Below are 17,193 nucleotides of genomic sequence, written 5' to 3' on the forward strand. Positions count from 1 at the left end.
GGCCCGGCCCGCTCGCGGGCTCGGGAGGCTGGGAGGGGTAGCATTTCCCAACCCCCTCTGAGACCCTCGGATCCTGTCCTGCCCGAGCGAAGCTTCTGGAAACATCCTTGTGCTTTCTACTCTCGATTCCTCACGGGCCCAAGTCCCAAGAGGTCACGGTCTCCGGAGAGAAAAGGAGCCACCCGTCAATACCCACGCCAACCCGGGACCACGTGAACACCCCAGTCACAGCCCCGGCTCCCTAAACCTGGCTGCCGGGGGGCCGCGGCGGTTCCGGGCCAGCGGAGGGTCCGAGGTGCCGTGTCCCCCCTCAAGTTCCCACTGGGTCCGGGGCGCGGGCTTTGCCCAAGTTTGCTGGGCGATGCCCTTCCCCGAGCCAGACTCGTGGGCCGGGCGGGAGGGGCGCGTGATTGACAGGCTGAACTACAGACTCATCTCTTACCTTAGGCCGCGGGCTCTGATTGGCTGCTCGCTGACATCCTCAAACCCGGCTGCTCCGCGCTGGGCTCGGGAGGGGGGCAGCTGCGGGTGGAGGTGCGCTTCTGACAAGCCCGAAAGTCATTTCCAATCTCAAGTGGACTTTGTTCCAACTATTGGGGGCGTCGCTCCCCCTCTTCATGGTCGCGGGCAAACTTCCTCCTCGGCGCCGCTTCTAATGGAGCCCCACCTGCTCCGGCTGCTCCTCGGCCTCCTGCTCTGTGGCACCAGGGTCCTCGCCGGCTACCCAATTTGGTGGTAAGACTCGCCTCTTATCTGCCCGCGGCCCGATTTCTCCGCGGAGCCCCAGGGAGGTGGGGGGGGGCGCCAACCGGGGGTGGGCTGCGGCAGGGCTGGGGCTCCTTTCTTCTTACCTCCCTCCAGCTCACCACTCGCCCACCGCCCCCCCACCCCCCTGGATTTTCTGCTGGTGTCGCCTTTAGAATCCAACTCCTGGCTTCTCTGATAAGCACCATTTTCCTTGCTAGTCGCTGCAGAGGCTTGAGGACTTTCCCCATCTCAGAAGGTCTCTTATTCTTAGATCCTAACCCTCAACCCGTCCCAATCTGGGGGCCCCCTGAAGACCCTCCATTTGCTTGCAGTTGGGTTTCTGGAAATCCAGCGAGGTCCCTGGGGAGCAGCCACTCCTTTTCTCCATTTTGGGGTCTTCATGGGCAAAATCATCCTGTTCCTTCGTTGCCACCCCCATCTCCTCAGGCGCCTCCATCAAGAGATTTCCCCACAATAACCCCCCCTGTGCCTTCATATTTTAGACCCAAATGGCTTCAGGGATCCCCGGGGCAGGGTAATGGTGGGGGGTAGATTTCATCAGATTCTCCCCACTCTGCTCTAGATTAATCTTGAGCCTCAGAAGTGAATATGGTATGTGCTGATCCGAGATGCCATTGAATTCTGATTTAATTCATTTCTTGCTTGTCCATCCTGGCAAAAGCGGGGCTCCTTGAAAATGTAGTTGTTTGGGAAGGGGATGGGTTTGTTCTTTGACCAAAAATGCAATTCTCCATGTCAAATTCGTTCCTTTTGGAAAAACCAAGGACCGAAGAGAAAGGGAGAGAGGGAGAGGAGGATTCAGTCCCTGAGAAATGCGGATACAAAAGACATTTTTAGTAAATAAGGCTGGGAAACCAGGCGCGGTGTTTTGGCCTGGGGGTTGTGCCTGTATGGGGGAACTGGCCATGGAATAAACAGCCCTTTGGGAGCCCCAGTTGCAGGGAGTCCCCTTGTTTTCCAAGCGGCCTCATCGCTACCCGGCAGGTCCCAGAGGCCAGAGGGGAAAGACACTGAAACCAGCTCTCTAAATTACACCCCGCCTCTCCTCAGTCTCCAGCCCCCTGCATTCCGGAAAACTTTAATTAAAGAATCTTCCCCTCCTGGATGTAGGAGAGCCTCGGCCGGGGGTGGGGGGGGTGGGGTGGAAGGTGAGGAGGAAGAATTTGGGATCTGTGAGTAAGCAGAGGGTCTGTGGCCCCAGGATGAAAGTCAGAGAGGCGTGCCAACTGCTTGTCCCCTTTTCCCTTCTTAACCACCCCCTGCCCAGCCCGGGATAAGGAGGAGCAGAGCCAGGAGGTTTGGGGGTCATACCCCGAGCCTGTCTCCAGCTGTTTGGGGGTGGCAGCATTTGTGTCTGAGTGTTTGGGAGGGCAGGATGGGAGTAGGAGCAGGGCATGGCCAAGGGGCTTCATAGAGAGGGTGCTGAGAGTTGCTCCCAGGACAGACACCCAAGGGGAAGTCTTTCTTCTGCCCAGCCATTCCTTCCCATCTTGGTGGGCTGGCCCGAGGCCTCCTGAACCTAAAGAAGTCCCCAGGGTGGCAGGGGCAGCCAGGAATTCCAGGTTGGGGGCTTTGCTGGTTGGGGGGAAGGCTGCTGCAGAAACCAGTCCTGCCTCACTGGCCCTTCCCGACCCTTTTCCCATCCTCTGGCCAAGGGGATGCTATTCTCTGCTTTCCCAGGGACCTCGGGGTGGGTGGGGAGGGTGGGAAGAGAAGGCTTGGAGACCGACAGGCTGCAGGAACCGGGTTCCCCTCTCCTATGAGCTGGACAAGAGCACTTTTTGGGGGCAGTGCTGGTAGGGAGGGGTGGGGGTCTGCTGTGTAGTGGTGTATTGGGGATCATTCAGATAGGGACCACCCAATAGGAAGATGCTGGAAAAACCTGGAAAGCCAGGACATTGGCCCTAACATAATTGCTGGACACATGGCTTATTGGGGTTGGGGAGGGGGACAGAGATGTTGCTTTGTCTGGGCAGAGAGGTGTGTGTGTGTGTGTGTGTGTGTGAGTATGTGTGTTTAGGTCTATGACCCTAAGGAGTATCATCTGTACACTAGCGTCCCTCCATGTGAAGGAGCATCCATGCCTGCAAATGGGAGACTGTGGATGTGAACTTGTGTGAAAGGTGCCTGGGGGAATCCATAGTCCAGGGTGTACTATGTCTCTGCATACAAGTGTTGGCAAGCGGCTGATTCTGTGATGTGTGTGTGTGCGACAGAGAACGTCTAGAAGTATCTGTGCCCGTGTAGAGGTCAGCACCTGTGTCTGCTGATGACACTGCATGACTGTATTCATGACTGGGCATGTGAGTGTTGTGTGTGTGTGCATGTGTGTGCGCATGTGTGCACATGCCTTCATGACCGTATAAGGGGAAAGCTCCACAGATGTCTTTGTGCATGGATATCTGTGCTCATGGCCATGACCTGATTGTGAGTATGAGTGTGAGGGCTGTGTCGGGGTCTGCCTGTGACCCTGTCCTCAGGTGGCAGTGACCGTGGTTGGGCCCGTGGCTATGGATAGGTTTGCAGGCGTATGACCTGTAAGTGGCTGTGGATATGTTTGCAGTCATATGATCCATAAGTATGAATGACATTCTCAGCTTGGGGGCTTGGTGGGCATCCATGGTCCTGCAGGGATAGTCCAGCAGGAGACAAGGGTTTAAAGAAGAAGCTGAAAGGGGCTCAGGGACTTGGGATCTGGGGTTGGACAGCATGGGCAAGGGGAGGTGCAGAGCCTTGCTTGGCACAAGCTCATCCTGTCTGCCCGAGGACTATGTCACCAGCCCTCCCTTCTAATGCTGTTTGTCTTTGGTCTTGGAGCTAGGGCAGAGGGTGTCATGTTCTCAGGGCCAGAGCAGGGGGCCGAGGCTGGGACAGGGACAGTAGAGTAGACAGGCCTCAGATTCCTGTTTCTACTCTGCCCCCAGGGCAGCCAGATTCCAGTTCTCTAGCCCATCACAGCCTGCCCTCTTCGGCCCACCCAGCTCACACATTCCCTAGGAGGGACTTTAAAGGGAAACTGTTCAGCTGGGATTTCTGTCTGTGCCACCCATCAAGGAGAGCACCCCACCTGCAGTGTTCCACACTGCTCAGGCCCAAGCCTCCAGAAGGTAGACCAGAAGGCCGAGCGACATGGAAGGAAGAGATGTTCCAGGGCCTTGCAGCCAGGTAGTGGAAGAGTTGGGACAGGAAGCAGTAGCAGCAGCACTGATTTCTATAATTCTTCTTGTCAGTCCCAGTTAGCGCCTGGTGGAGGAACTTGTCTTTCTTCTCCTTCTCGGGGGGTGGGGGGGGGGGCATAAAATGAACAGTCTTATTAGAGCCCAGCCTAGTGCCTGCTGCATTCCAGAGGCAGAGACCCTGATGGAAGAGGCCTGTGCTGGGGGTTAGAAGCCACCTCTGTGGGACACAACCCTCTGGGCCTCTATTTCCTCCCGCAGGAATCACTAGCCTACCTCTGCTTGCCAGCTTGGGCAAAATTGCTCAGCAGAAGTCGAGGGCAGAGATCTGGGAAATAAGAGCAGCTGAGCTCTCTCCACCATCCTAGGAGCCATTTCCCCCTTTGAGCATTTGCCCTAAGCCCTACCTCAGTTTCCCCATCTGTCAGATGTCCTGCTGCCTCCCCCACCCACTCCCACCTCCACCCGCCTTTCAGAGGCTTGTGAACATGTTCAGTCAAACCCTGTGGGGGTCAGTGGGCTGGGCTCAGAGAGGCACCTGGAGACTGCGGGGGAGGAAGGCCCCAGGCCAGGTGTTAACACTTGTAACAGGCAGGAATTACAGCTGGCTGGGGCTGGGGCTGGGGCTGGCGAGGAGCTGAGCTGGCTGGAGGCTGTTGATCCCACAGACAGACACACAGACAGACAGATGGGCAGATACCAGATCGGATGGCCAGGCTTTAACCGGGTGGTCTCCCTTCCAGGGCAGGCCTTACCCTGGGGGGAGGTGGTGGGAAATTAATCCCGTCTCTTGGAAGTGAGTTCACCACCCTCCTGCCCACCCCACCCCCACTATGGGCGGGGCCTGCTGTCCAAGGGGAGCAAAAGTGGTTGTTGATCTGTTTGTCTTCTGATGGGACCACATTTTGCTTGAAAAAAACACAGAAAAAAGGCCAACAACCATCGAAACAGCAACAAGAGCAAAACCCAGGTCAAATATTATTATAATGCTGAAGTAGGAAATGGCAACCCACCACAGGATTCTCACCTGGAAAATTCCATGGACAGAGGAGACTGGTGGGCTTCAGTCCATGGGGTTGCAAAGGGTCGGCCATGACTGAGCACCGTACTGCACAGACAGGAGAATGAAGCTGAGTTACGTTCTCCGAAGAACCTTTTTTAACACATGGGGGGAAGGCACGGGGGAGGGGGTAGCAGCCAGGGAAAGTTCTCCCAGAATTTCAGAGTATTTTGTCAACATCTGTGGGGCCAAGAGGTGAGTGATAGGTGCATGTGGGCCCTGAGCATCACCCTCACCCCAGGTAATCTGAGGGCCTCTCATCTTGGAAGGATCTGGAACACTTGCCTGGTGGGAAGAACTTTGGATGGAGGTCAAAAGAGGCAGGAGGTGGACTGAGGTGCCAAGTTCTCTAGCGGGCATGCTCCCTCCCTCCCTCCCTGCAGCTTTCCCAGTGGCAAACCCAGCTAGAATCTGCCACCACTCACACTGTCTGGCTTCAGGGTGCTTGCTCAATCGCTGGTTCAGAAACTGAGGTGGACAGCGAGGGCTGTAGGTAGAAATCCCTAAAGAACAGGCTCATCCAAGCAAGCATCTCCCATCCTGCCCACTGCAGAACTTAATGCTAATAAACATGGGTGGTGCTCAGGCAGAGGTAGGATGGAGATGTTATGGATGCGAGGTAGGGGAAGGGAGCTCTGACCTGGAGGTTCTCTCTAGACTCTGAATAGATCTCTCCTGGGTCTGGGCAGGAGACAAGGAGCCTGGGGTCGGGGCAGGAGAGGCAGCTCTTCTCAGAGGAGGATATAGCTAACAGACCCTTCCAGGGAGCATGAGGGAAAAGGAAGACTTTTCTGGTCTCAGAATGTGGTCAGCCCAGAGGTTGAGGGGCATCTGGCCTTCTAGCCTCTTCCACTCATCCTGCCATGAGCCACAGAACCCTTGTAAAACCACCAGGGAGGGAAGGGACATTCTCTACTCCCTATTCCTAATTAGGGAAGCAGGTGAGCCTAACCCCTTCCTCAAAGGTTTAGTACCACCGTGATGCTACACCTACCTATTCACATTACTGTGTGTCTGGAAGTGGGCAGAGCTTGAGTGCACAGGCTGAGTCTGAGGGTGGAGTTTACCACTGACAGGCTGTGTGACCTAGGAAGAGTCCCTTTCCTTCTCTGTGCCTCCCTCTAGGCTTCATTTTTCTTAGGCAGCCTGAGGGATCTCTTCTGCCTCTTGGAGTCTGCAGGGCTATGACAGGGACCTGATTCGCATCTGTTTAGCAGGGAGCTCCGGGTGGCCCCAGTGCCACTCCCCCAGGAGCCTGCCTCCCCCACCCCTCCGGGCCACCCGTGCAGACAGAGCCTCCCTTAGGCAGCCCAGCCCTTTCATTCTGCAGCCCCATCTGACCTAACTCCCAAAGCCGCCAAGTCCACCTGTTTACATCTCCCAACCTCATTTCCCCTGAATACTCGCGTTCCTCTTGGAGCCTGACTGCCTGCATTCACATTCCTGTAGTAGGGAGTAACCTACAGCAAGTTCACCTCTCTGAGCCTCAGTTTCCCCATCTGTAAAATGAGAACAGTGACTGTTTCTACCTCACAGGGTTTTTGTGAAGATTCAATAAGTGAATACAGGTAAAGCTCTCTGAATAATGCCTAGCATACTGGAAGTATTATATACATGTTAGTTTTACCCCTATCTGCAAGCTATTTTGGTTCCTTGAAGTTCTAGATCTAAACTTGCCTCTCCCAAGAAGTTCTCCCAGGTTGACCCTATCTGTCTGTGTATGTGTGTCTTAGTCACTCATTCGTCTCCAACTCTTTGCGACCCCATGGACTGCAGCCCACCAGGCTCCTCTGTCCCTGGAATTCTTCAGGCAAGAATACTGGAGTGGGTTGCCATTCCCTTCTTCAGGGGATCTTCCCAACCCAGGGATCGAACCCCGGGTCTCCTGCATTGCGGGCAGATTCTTTACCATCTGAGCCTGTTTTCTCCTTATCCTCAGAGCCAACTTGCCCCTTTAACTTGGTACTGGAGACCAGGAGCCTGAGGAAGCCGGGCTAGGCTAACCTAAGCTCTGCTGTTTGCCTGCCCAGGAAAGAGGGAGCAGAGAGGGCAGTGTGTTCGCCCCTGACCCTCCTCCTCCCGTCCCACAGTTCGCTGGACTCCTGAGCCTCTGCCACTTCCAGCTGCGGCAGGGAGCCACCTTGGGCTGGACCAGGGAGGGGTGGGGGGGGGGGCAGGTTCCCGGGGTGGTGAGGGTGGGTGGGGGGGAGCGGCACTGGGGCCGCCTGGAGCAGCCTGAGGAGAAGTTACTCCTCCAGGAGCTGAGAGATGATTCAGAAGGTGATTTATAGACGGAAGGCAGAAAGCTTGGCTCCTGGCTGAGGCCTGCCGCTTAATTACATTCTTTGGGGGGTGGAGGTGCGGAGTGGGCCAGCAGCCGGGGAGCGCCTCCCACCCCCTCCTGCTCCAGGTCTTGTCCCTGGAGCCGCCCCAACTCCAGGCCAGTCCCTGGGTCTCCTGTTGCTGGAGAGGGAATTCCCTGTTTTCAGTGGGAGACTAGGACAGGAAGCAGGAAGAGTTCCTGGGAGAGAGGGGGTGGAGGAAAAGGAAAGAGTTCCATCTCCCGGGACCCCTGCAGGGGAGTCTGGGATGCAGAGGGGTCTGGGAAGTGTTACTGCCTCGGGAAGATCACTTGGTCTCCCCTCGGCTCCTGGGCAGCTGAATATAGCTAACCCACCTGGGTTTCTAGAATTTTCTTGAGGGCGCAACCCCATCCTTTCCCTCCAAGGGCCTATCCTACGGCTGCTTCTGGGTTCTTCCTTCACCTGGACTCCTTTTCTGTTGCTTGACTGTCAGTGGGCCGTGGGCTGGGAAGCTGGGGACCTGGCTCGGTGCTCAGAGGTCGGGACCCACTTCTTTGGTATCAGGCAACCTGTGGTATGTGGCACAGCGGTTGCCTTAGATCCAGAAGGTTCTCCAGGCCAGGTCAGCCTTGCCTTGGAGGGAGAGAAGCTTTCCTATCCTCACATTAAGCTGATATCTTCGGGAGTCACTACAATTCAACTTGTCGTTGTTGTTCAGTCACTCAGTCATGTCCGACTCTTTGCGACCCCATGGGCCACAGCACGCCAGTCTTCGCTATCCTTCACGATATCCCGGAGTTTGCTCAAATAATTCAACTGCTAAAGTTAAAATCATTCGGTGCTGTAGACAAGCAGCCTCTCGTCCGGTCGGTTACTGGCGGTGGTGACGTCTGGATTCTTTCTGTGAGTGCTGACCCATGCGGCAACTGGTCCAACGTCTCTCCACTGCTTCTTAATTCCCATGCAGTCTTCTTCACAGCTTCAAAACCCCAAACTCCGCCTCTCATTCTTGAGGCTAGCAAGGTGTGTCGGGGGCAGGGGGTAGGGAAGCTCAGGCTGATGGACTCTGTTTATCTGTTTGCAGCTTGGCGTACACAGCCGGGAGGAGTTGGCAGGGGTCAGGATGGGGACACTAGACAGCTCTCTGGTTCCCCCTGAGGCGGACCTTCTCAAAATGGCCTCATTATGTGTGTGGAGTAAATTCCAGCAATGTCAGGCACACCCATACATCTAGGGGAAGTATGTTGGGAGACAAGATGGGGCAGTGTGGGGTGGTGGGAGGTTTCCGGGCAGGGAGTTAGGGGACCTGAGACCTGGTTCTGCCACTGGTTGCGGTGTGACATTACACAAATCCCTCCACTGTCCTGGGCCCCAGCTGGACATGCTGCTGGCCTTGGGCTGCTAGCTATTTGGACTATCTGTATCTGGTTGGGCCGGTGGTGTCATTGAGAGGTGACCTCAGGGCAGGGTGGGGAGTGTTGAGCATAAAACTTTACACTCAAACAGTTGTGAGATTGTGCGTGAGTCTCTAACCTCCCCCAGGCCTCAGTTTTCTCATCTGCAAAATGGGCAATGATAAGGAAGCTGTTTGCCCTGCCCACCTGCAGGGCTGTTAAGAGCTTCAGACAGATTTTAACAAAAGTCCTTGAGAAGCATCAAATTCTTTCCAGAAAACCCCTCTATCATTGCTAGTCCTACCAGAGAAGAGGAATACGATACAGTCCCTGGTCAAAGAGTGCTGATGTTGGACCCGCCAGGAGTCTCTGAGTCTTTGAGTTTAGAGATTTGGTATTTCCAGCAAAGGAGGAAGGAATGGAACCCAGACAGGGGGGTTCTCAGCCCCTTCTTGCGGTGGTCTTAAGGTTCAGTAGGGAGCACCGCGGGAAGGGAGCAGACCTCGGAGGTCAAGTGGCCACAGAGCATGCCCAGGTTCACCCGAACTAGTGCAGAAAAACAGGAAGGACCGTGTGTGTGTGTGTGTGTGTGTGTGTGTGTGTGTGTGTGTGTGGTGAGGGGGATGGGAGCAACAGGACCAAGCGTGTGTGTGTGTGTGGATGTGTGTGTGTGTGGATGGTGAGGGGGATGGGAGCAACAGGACCAAGCACCCTGCCCCTGGGCACAGAGTCCCACTTATCTGCCAGAGCCAGCTGGGCCAGCGAGGAAAGCCAATCTCCACGCAGGGCCCATTAGGAATGCAAATAGGGACTATGGCGGTGGGAGTGAGCCAGCCTCTCACATATTGTCCAGCTCATCACTACGTATTTTCCTAACCTGGCTGTCTTTCTTTCTTTCTTTGGCTGCACCACGCAACACGTGAAATCCTAGTTCCCCTACCAGGGATCAAACCCGTGTCCTCTGCATAGGAAGATGGATTCTTAATCATTGGATCACGAGGAAAGTCCCCCTAACCTGGCTTTCTGAGGCTGTCTCTCCCCTGCTCTAAAACCTCCCATGTCTCTGCACTTCTTGTGGGCACAAAGGCACCACCACGTCAGGTGTACCTTTTGTAAGCCCCCAGGAGTTCCTCTGTGCATGTTCATGGAAACACTTTGCTATCTCCTCTCTCCTCTCCCCACACTCAGCTGCTCAAATTCCATTTTTCCTTTGAGTGTGTGCTTGCTAAGTCAATGCAGTCATGTCTGACTCTCTGCAACCCCCATGGACTATACCCCGTCAGGCTCCACTGTCTATTAGATTCTCCAGGCAAGAATACCGGAGTGGGTTGCCGTTTCCTTCACCAGGGGATATTCCCAGCCCAGGGATCGAACCTGCGTTTCCTACATTGGCAGGTGGGTTCTTTACCACTAGCACTGTTGAGACCCAGATCAAAATCCTGTCTCTCTGAGTCTGAGATTCCAGATCCCCTGTCCAACAAGCAGAGAGTATGTTATCCCTCCCTTCTCTTCCCATCGACTCCCCAGGACAGCCATGCCCTATATTCCCAGCGCCTTCTCTCATGGGCCATGGGCATCTTCTGCTTCTCCACTAGACTACACGCGTGCTATTATATATTTATTTATTTGGATGTGCTAGGTCTTACTTGTGGCATGAGAGATTGTTAGTTGCAGCCGGCATGTGGGATCTAGTTCCCTGACCAGGGATTGAACCCAGGCCCCCTGCATTGGGAGCTCATGGTCTCAGCCACTAGACCACCAGAGAAGTCTAACACATGAGTTCTCGTCACCTTGTGCTCGCCTCCCTCAGTGCTGAACATATGATGGGGGTCAGTAAACAAAAACATAACTCCACGCTGTGTGTAATACACTCGGTAAAGGCACGTGGGCAGCAGGTTCCTAAGAGTGCCGGTTGTGCACGTGACTCACGACAGTGTCATGAGCAGACCTAAGGAGCAGAATGAATTAAAACCTCATCCCTGGGTGTGACCCACGGCTCTGGGCACATTGTTCTGCTGACTTTGAAAGGTAGCCGAACCTGGGTCCCATCGCTCAGCTTAGGCCCCAAGTGGCTAACAGCTCCAAGTTTCAAAGGGCACCCAAGAGGATGCAGCCCCCGATCTGAGCAGCTGCCATCCCAGGGGCTGAAGTGAGCCTTGTCTCCATGGTCTCAGTTCCCCAGGGAATTTTTTCCATCCCCACTCCATTTGCAAATATTTCCTATTACTGTTCTATTTCTCCTCAACAGCTCATATGATGCTTACGTGTCTGAGTCTTAGTTTTAAAATCTCATTTGGCATGACTTGTTTCCCCATCACAGAGCACATCAGTATGTTTGGTAATGCTGTGTATATGCCGGTGTCTATATCATGAGTTAGAATGAAACTCTGTCCATTTTATAGATGAGGACTCAGGTCTTAAAGCCTGGGCTCTGAACTCATGCCCTTTTGGGCCAGAGCTTTTCCCTTCCACTGCCATTCAGACACAGAAGTGGACTTTTGTGTTTGCTACATGGAGCAAGGATTTACTTATTTGTATTCTAGCTTGGTCCTCAAAGGATGACTTTCAGTCAAGATTACATTTGACCTTCAACTTGAAAGCTGCTGCCTTAGGTTTGTTAATACTATTTCTGAACCTCTGGGACTTTTCTTTTTTATTTTATTTTTGGCTGCACTGGGTCTTCATTGTTGAGTCTGGGCTTTCTCTAGTTGTAGCGAGTGGGGGCTGCTCTCTAATTGTGGTGCACGGGCTTCTCATTGAGGTGCCTTCTCATGTTGTGGTGCACAGGCTTAGTTGCCTGACGCACACGGGATATTCCCAGACCAGGGATGGAACCCATGTTCCCTGCATTAGCTGGTGGATTCTTAACTACTGAACCACCAGGGAAGTCCTGGGAGGTTTCTTATTTGGGCACTTGTGCAAGTCACTGGCAAGCTTTCTACATATACGAAGCTGGCAGTAGTGGCCCTGTGACCATTTTGGTAGGGTGGAAGGAGGTGGCCTTGGGCAAGTCACTGCTTCCTGGGCCTCTGTTTTCTCACCTATGAAACTGGAAGGAGGTAGAGTCATGACCTCTCACCTCTCACATTACTTTCAGCTGTAAAAGTTCTCATTCTTCTTAATCCCTTATGTTCCTTTGTATCCAATCCCATCACACATGCTAGAAAACAATCAGAATCTTCTTTCTTACCCAGACCAATTCTTATGTTCATGTTTCTGATACAGATGATTTTTTACTTGACTTTTACAAATCAGTATTCACCTAGATTTCTCCCTGATGAACTAGTGTGATTTCTCCTTGTTGTTAAAGGATGTTTCCCTTTAAGTTGTGACTGTTAGAAAACTCAAACGTGAACTCAGTCCTTGCACCTGCATTGACTTGTGTTTGTCGTCTTCACTTTGATCCTGATTTTCTCTTTTCATTTTGTTATTCAATCCATGTGTTCTGTGTTACAAACTCCTTGAGGGCAGGCTCTGTCTCTCACATCACAGCCTTCTCTAGGCTGGGCAAGTTCATAGTAGATGCTCAATAAATATTTGTTGTAGTTAGAATGAATATTTGCTGTCAGGCAATTCAAATCCTGCTGGAGGGGCTTCCCTGGCAGCCCAGTGGTTAGGACTCCATGTTTCCCCTGCAGTAGGCATGGGTTCAGTGCTTGGTCTCCGTGCCAAAAAACAAAAACAAAAGAACAAATCCTTCTGGAAAGGGGTAAGGCATACATAAATTTTAAAAAATCTTTCTATATCATGGCCCCGACCAGATATTAATAGTTTTGGATTGCAAGAATTCTGATTAGTTTCTGTTTCTTTATCATCAGAATTTCCCCCCAAGTCTACAAAAGCCTTGTCTTTGGGGAAGTCACCATCTATTCATTTCTGCAAGATCTGCTTCATTCTAAACTTGAAGTTGGTACATGCTTTTTCTCTTCGGGAGCTCTTGTTTCTGGCCATCGATCATGCTTTCCTCTTTCCCTGGCTCCTTTCACACCTGGTTTCTCCCAGCTTCCCTTTCCCTCAAGCCAGCCAGTGCTCCTGCGGCCATTCTGCATGTGACAGGGTGCCCTGGTAGCATCTTCCCTGCCTCTCCAGCTGACCTGCTTCCAACCCCCACCCCCAGCCATCACGAGAACCGCTGTCGCTGTGGGCACAGGTGGGAAGGAAGAGGGAGGCTGGCCGAATGAACATCACGCATGACAGACACCAGATCTCTTGCTGCCAGCCAGGCCCTTCCCAATAGCAAAGGCCTATAGGGGCACTGGCTTGACCTGGGAAATGCCAGGCCCTCATCTGGAGGATGGAACCTCAAGGAGGGACAGAGAATGGCTGGCGAGAGATGCCAAGCTGACCTCACCCACCTGCCAGCAAGGTGTTCTCTCAGCCTCTCACCTCCTCTCTGCTTCTGCATCTCTAGATGCACCCTCCTCAGCCCCTGGACTTCAGGAAGGAGAATGTGTAACCACAGGCGTGGTGGTCCTCCATCTTAACTGAAGCTTCTGCAGGAGAAATTCTGGAGCCTTCCTCAGCTATCAGTAAGGATGGAGTCTGAAACCTTGACACTGTCCTTGAAGCTAAAAAGCCCCATTAGATTGGCATCTTCACCTCCACTTTGAAAAAATTTTTAAATATTTTGTTATTTACTTGGCTGCACTGGGTCTTAGTTGCACGTGGGCTCTTTGATCTTCGTCGCAGCATGCAGAATCCTTAGTTGCAACATACAAACTGTTAGTTGTGGCAGATGAATTCTTAGTTGCAGTATGTGATATTTAGTTCCCTGACCGGGGATCAAACCCAGGCCCCCTGCTTTGGGAGTGTGGAGTCTTAGCCACTGGACCACCAGTGGGTCCCTTCATCCCCATTTTATCTGTGAGAAAACTGAGGCTCACAGAGCCCATGCAAGGAGCTGGGAAGCCAATGGGGGAGGCAAGATTTACCAGCCAGCTAAGGAAACATGCCACACACATGACTGCATCCTTACAACAGCCTCAGATACTCTTATTATCCCCATTCTACAGATGAGGAAACTGAGGCCCCGAGGCAGCCACTCCATTACCCAAGGCTCCACAGCTGGCCAAGCCCAGAGCTTCAAGCATGACACAGACTGCCTGAATCCAGGCTTTACAGTCGGTAACACCACATCTTGACAGCCAGGAACTTCCTCCTCAGGTCTGACTGCAGTCTTTCCTGACTTAGTTCAAGACTAGGTTCTCTCCTTTAGTTTTCTAGGGTCATGAGCATCATGGTCCTTGATGCTTGCACCCAAGGACGCCAGTGCATTCCTCAGTGAGTCTTCCCTCCCAGATGACCCAGTCTCCTGCATACCTTTAACCATCTTGTTCTCCTGATCTCTCTCTGGCTTCTCTATATCTTCTTGCAAGTGCTGTGACCCACAGCACTGTATTAGACCAGGGCAAAGGGATCCTGCCAGGCCCTTCAGATTAGGGAGCTTCACTCTTGTGTCTTAAGGCTACACCCCTCCCTGCAGGGCCAGGCATCTGGGGTTCAAGGAGTCATACCCACAACACGTCACCCTTAGCTGTGCTCTTGGTACTCAGAAATATACCTAAGGCATCCAGAAGTGCCTGGTTCCATTGTCTATGAATCTACTTCTGGGCTGGGCAGACCTCAGCCTGGGGTTTGTCCCATCAGGGCAGCCATGCTGATGGGTGGGTGTGCCCTTAGGGATGAGAGGTGGTCAGTGGGAGGCCATTTGCAGGGCCGGTGGATGGAGCTTGGAGGTTCAGTCAGGGTGTCCAGTGTGGGTGGAGCAGGAATGAGCAAGTGGCTGGCTGCGGGCTGGGGACTGGCTCTCTCCATGTCACTTTCTTTTTTTTTTTCTGGTTCCTTTTTAAAAATAATTAATTCATTTTTATTGGAGGATAATTGCTTATAGTACTGTGTTGGTTTCTGCCATGCATCAACATGAATCAGCCATAGGTATGCACATGTCCCCTCCCTCCTGAACTCCACCCCCCCAACCCCATCCCACCCTCTAGGTTGTCACAGAGCCCTGGGTTTGAGCTTCCGTGTCACTTTCTAGCTCAGAATGCCATGGAGAAGCTAGCCTTCCAAGTGGTGAGTAAGGTATTTTACCAAGATAAGATGGTAGAATTTTTTTAGCTTATTATTGAAGTATATCTACCCAAAAGTACATGAATTATAAGTGTACAACACACTGAGTGGATAGAATATATTTTTTTTATTGAATTATAATTAATTTACAGTGTTGTGTTGGTTTCAAGTGTATATCAAAGTGATTCAGTCATACATATGTATATATTCTTTTTCAGATTCTTTTCTATTATAGGTTATCACAAGGTATTGAGTATAATTCTCTGTGCTTTACAGTAGAACCTTGTAGTTTACCTGTTTCATATACAGAAAATATATTTTATTGAACAATTTGTTAACCTGACATGAATCTTTAAATACTGGGCACCTGGTAGATGAGACTTCATTTAGTACTCTCATCCCAGACCCTGTCAGTGTTCCAACCAGGCCTGGGGACTTGGACGGGAAATGGAGTTCCTCAGGGTGTGACCAGCACAGAATCTGGAAAAACCCTGCTTTGTCCATCTTTGCATCATCTTCTGTTCCCGACTTGGTGGGTTGACATCCTTCTACTGGGTTGGCCAAAAAGTTTGTTCAGGTTTTTCCATACCATCTTACAGAAAAGCCCAAACAAACTTTTTGGCCAGTCCAATACATTGGAAGCACTTCTAGCTGCCTCACTATGTGTGGTCACCTCTTACCTTCAAGTCTCTTTTGTTTGACTGGGACCTTGTCTCACCCACTCTTGGCTTCAAAGGCTTTTCCTTCATATTTGGTTGGTTTTGTCATTTTTTTTTCTTTTTTTTTTTTTTAATTATTTTTAATTGATTGATGATTGGTTTACAATATTGGTTTGATTTCTGTCATACATCAACATGAATTAACCAAGGTATACATGTCCCCTCCCTCTTGAATCTTCCTCCCACCTCTCACCCCTTCCCATACCTCTAGGTTATTACAGAGCTTCAGTCTGAGTTCAGAGTCCTACGGCAAATTTCCATTGGCTCCCTATTTACATATGTTAGTGCGGTTTTGTCATTTTAAATGGCCCAACAGAAGAACATTCAGCCAGCAGCTCTGTCTGATGTTCTACTCTCCTTTTTTTATTATATTTAATTTTTTTTACCTCTTTAAACCTTTTTATTTATTTATTTTTTTACCTTTTTATTTTTAAAAAAATGTTTATTGAAATACAGTTGATTTTCAATGTTGTATTAGTTTCAGGTGGTGTTCTGCCCTCTCTAATATGGCTTGTAAAATCCAGAATGATTTAGCCTCTTTCTGATTCTCCACCCTAACTCACCTCCCACCCATTTTCACCCTATGACCTCCTTTCAGCTGCACAGGTAAGAGTGTGAACTTTGGGTGATACAGTCCTGGGCTCTGGATGGTTCTGCCTTTAATATCTGGGTGACCTGAACCTGTATGAACCTTAGCTTTTTCTCTGCAAAACAAAAAGGATGCAACATGTGAGAGATTTCGAGGTGTCCACGCTTTACCATCGGTCGGTGTTGCTTCATTGTTTGGGCTGTTCTTACATGACCTTGCATTCCTGGCCTGTGTTCTTTCCCCACCTTCTTTGGAATGACTTCTGTGAACTCCCGTTTGTTCATCGAAGCACAGTTCAGACACCACCTTCTCTCTGCTGCCTTCTTTCACAGTCAGCCCGAGGAGCTCAGCCCCTTCCAGGCGCATCCATTTCATTGATTAGACTGTGAGTGTCTTGCAGGCAGGACCGGGGCTCCATCACCTTTGTGCCCACATCACAAGGATGGCACAGGGCACACATGTTATCCTCTAAGACAGGTTGTAGGATGAAGGGACACCGCGAAAGTCACCTGCCTGTCACAGGCTCAGTCTGCTAGACTAGATTCCCGTGGCTTCTGCAAGGCCCTCCCGGGAAGACCTGGGGCTCTTGTCACTAGTTACCTCTTTCCAAGGATGTGTCTTGTCCTCCCAACTAGAGAGTCAGCCCCTCTGACTGACAGAGGGCAGGACTCTGCTCTGCGCAAGCCCCACACGTGATCCTGAATGTGGCCGGAGCCCAGCTGGTAACGGTGATGGTTGGTTGGCTGACACGCTGAACTCCTTCTAAGCAAGCTCGCAGCTGGGCTTAGCTGGTTCCCACCCTCTGGGACAGCTTTTCCCTTCATTCTGCGATTTCCTAGAGAGCCCATCTCTGAGCTTCTAGCCTCTGTGCACAAAGGCAGCATGGTGCTTCAGAAAGAGGGGTCAAACTAGCCTTGGTGTGAATCTCAGTTCTACTTAAAAGTTGTTTGTGCTGTTAAAAAAAAAATCTCTGACTCTCAATTTATTCATCTGTAAAATGGGGGTAAAAACTACTATCTCAGGGCAATTGTGAGGATAAAATGAAATAATACTTAAGAACCAACTTAAAGATGAAGAAGAATTGAAAAAATTAAGGATGTTCTGAAGGTCATTCT

At 51.5% G+C, this 17,193-nt stretch overlaps 1 protein-coding gene across 1 annotated transcript in view; it reads left to right on the forward strand.

The window, feature by feature from the left end:
- Positions 1-655: 655 nt before the first annotated feature.
- Positions 656-17,193, forward strand: part of WNT3 (Wnt family member 3) — a 47,201-nt gene continuing 30,663 nt past the window's right edge. Inside the window, exon 1 of the mRNA XM_061141236.1 lies at positions 656-735. Coding sequence (XP_060997219.1) covers positions 656-735 — 80 coding nt within the window. The remainder of the gene's footprint in view (positions 736-17,193) is intronic.

Source organism: Dama dama, chromosome 5 (assembly GCF_033118175.1).
Source record: "Dama dama isolate Ldn47 chromosome 5, ASM3311817v1, whole genome shotgun sequence".
NCBI classification, from domain to species: domain Eukaryota; kingdom Metazoa; phylum Chordata; class Mammalia; order Artiodactyla; family Cervidae; genus Dama; species Dama dama.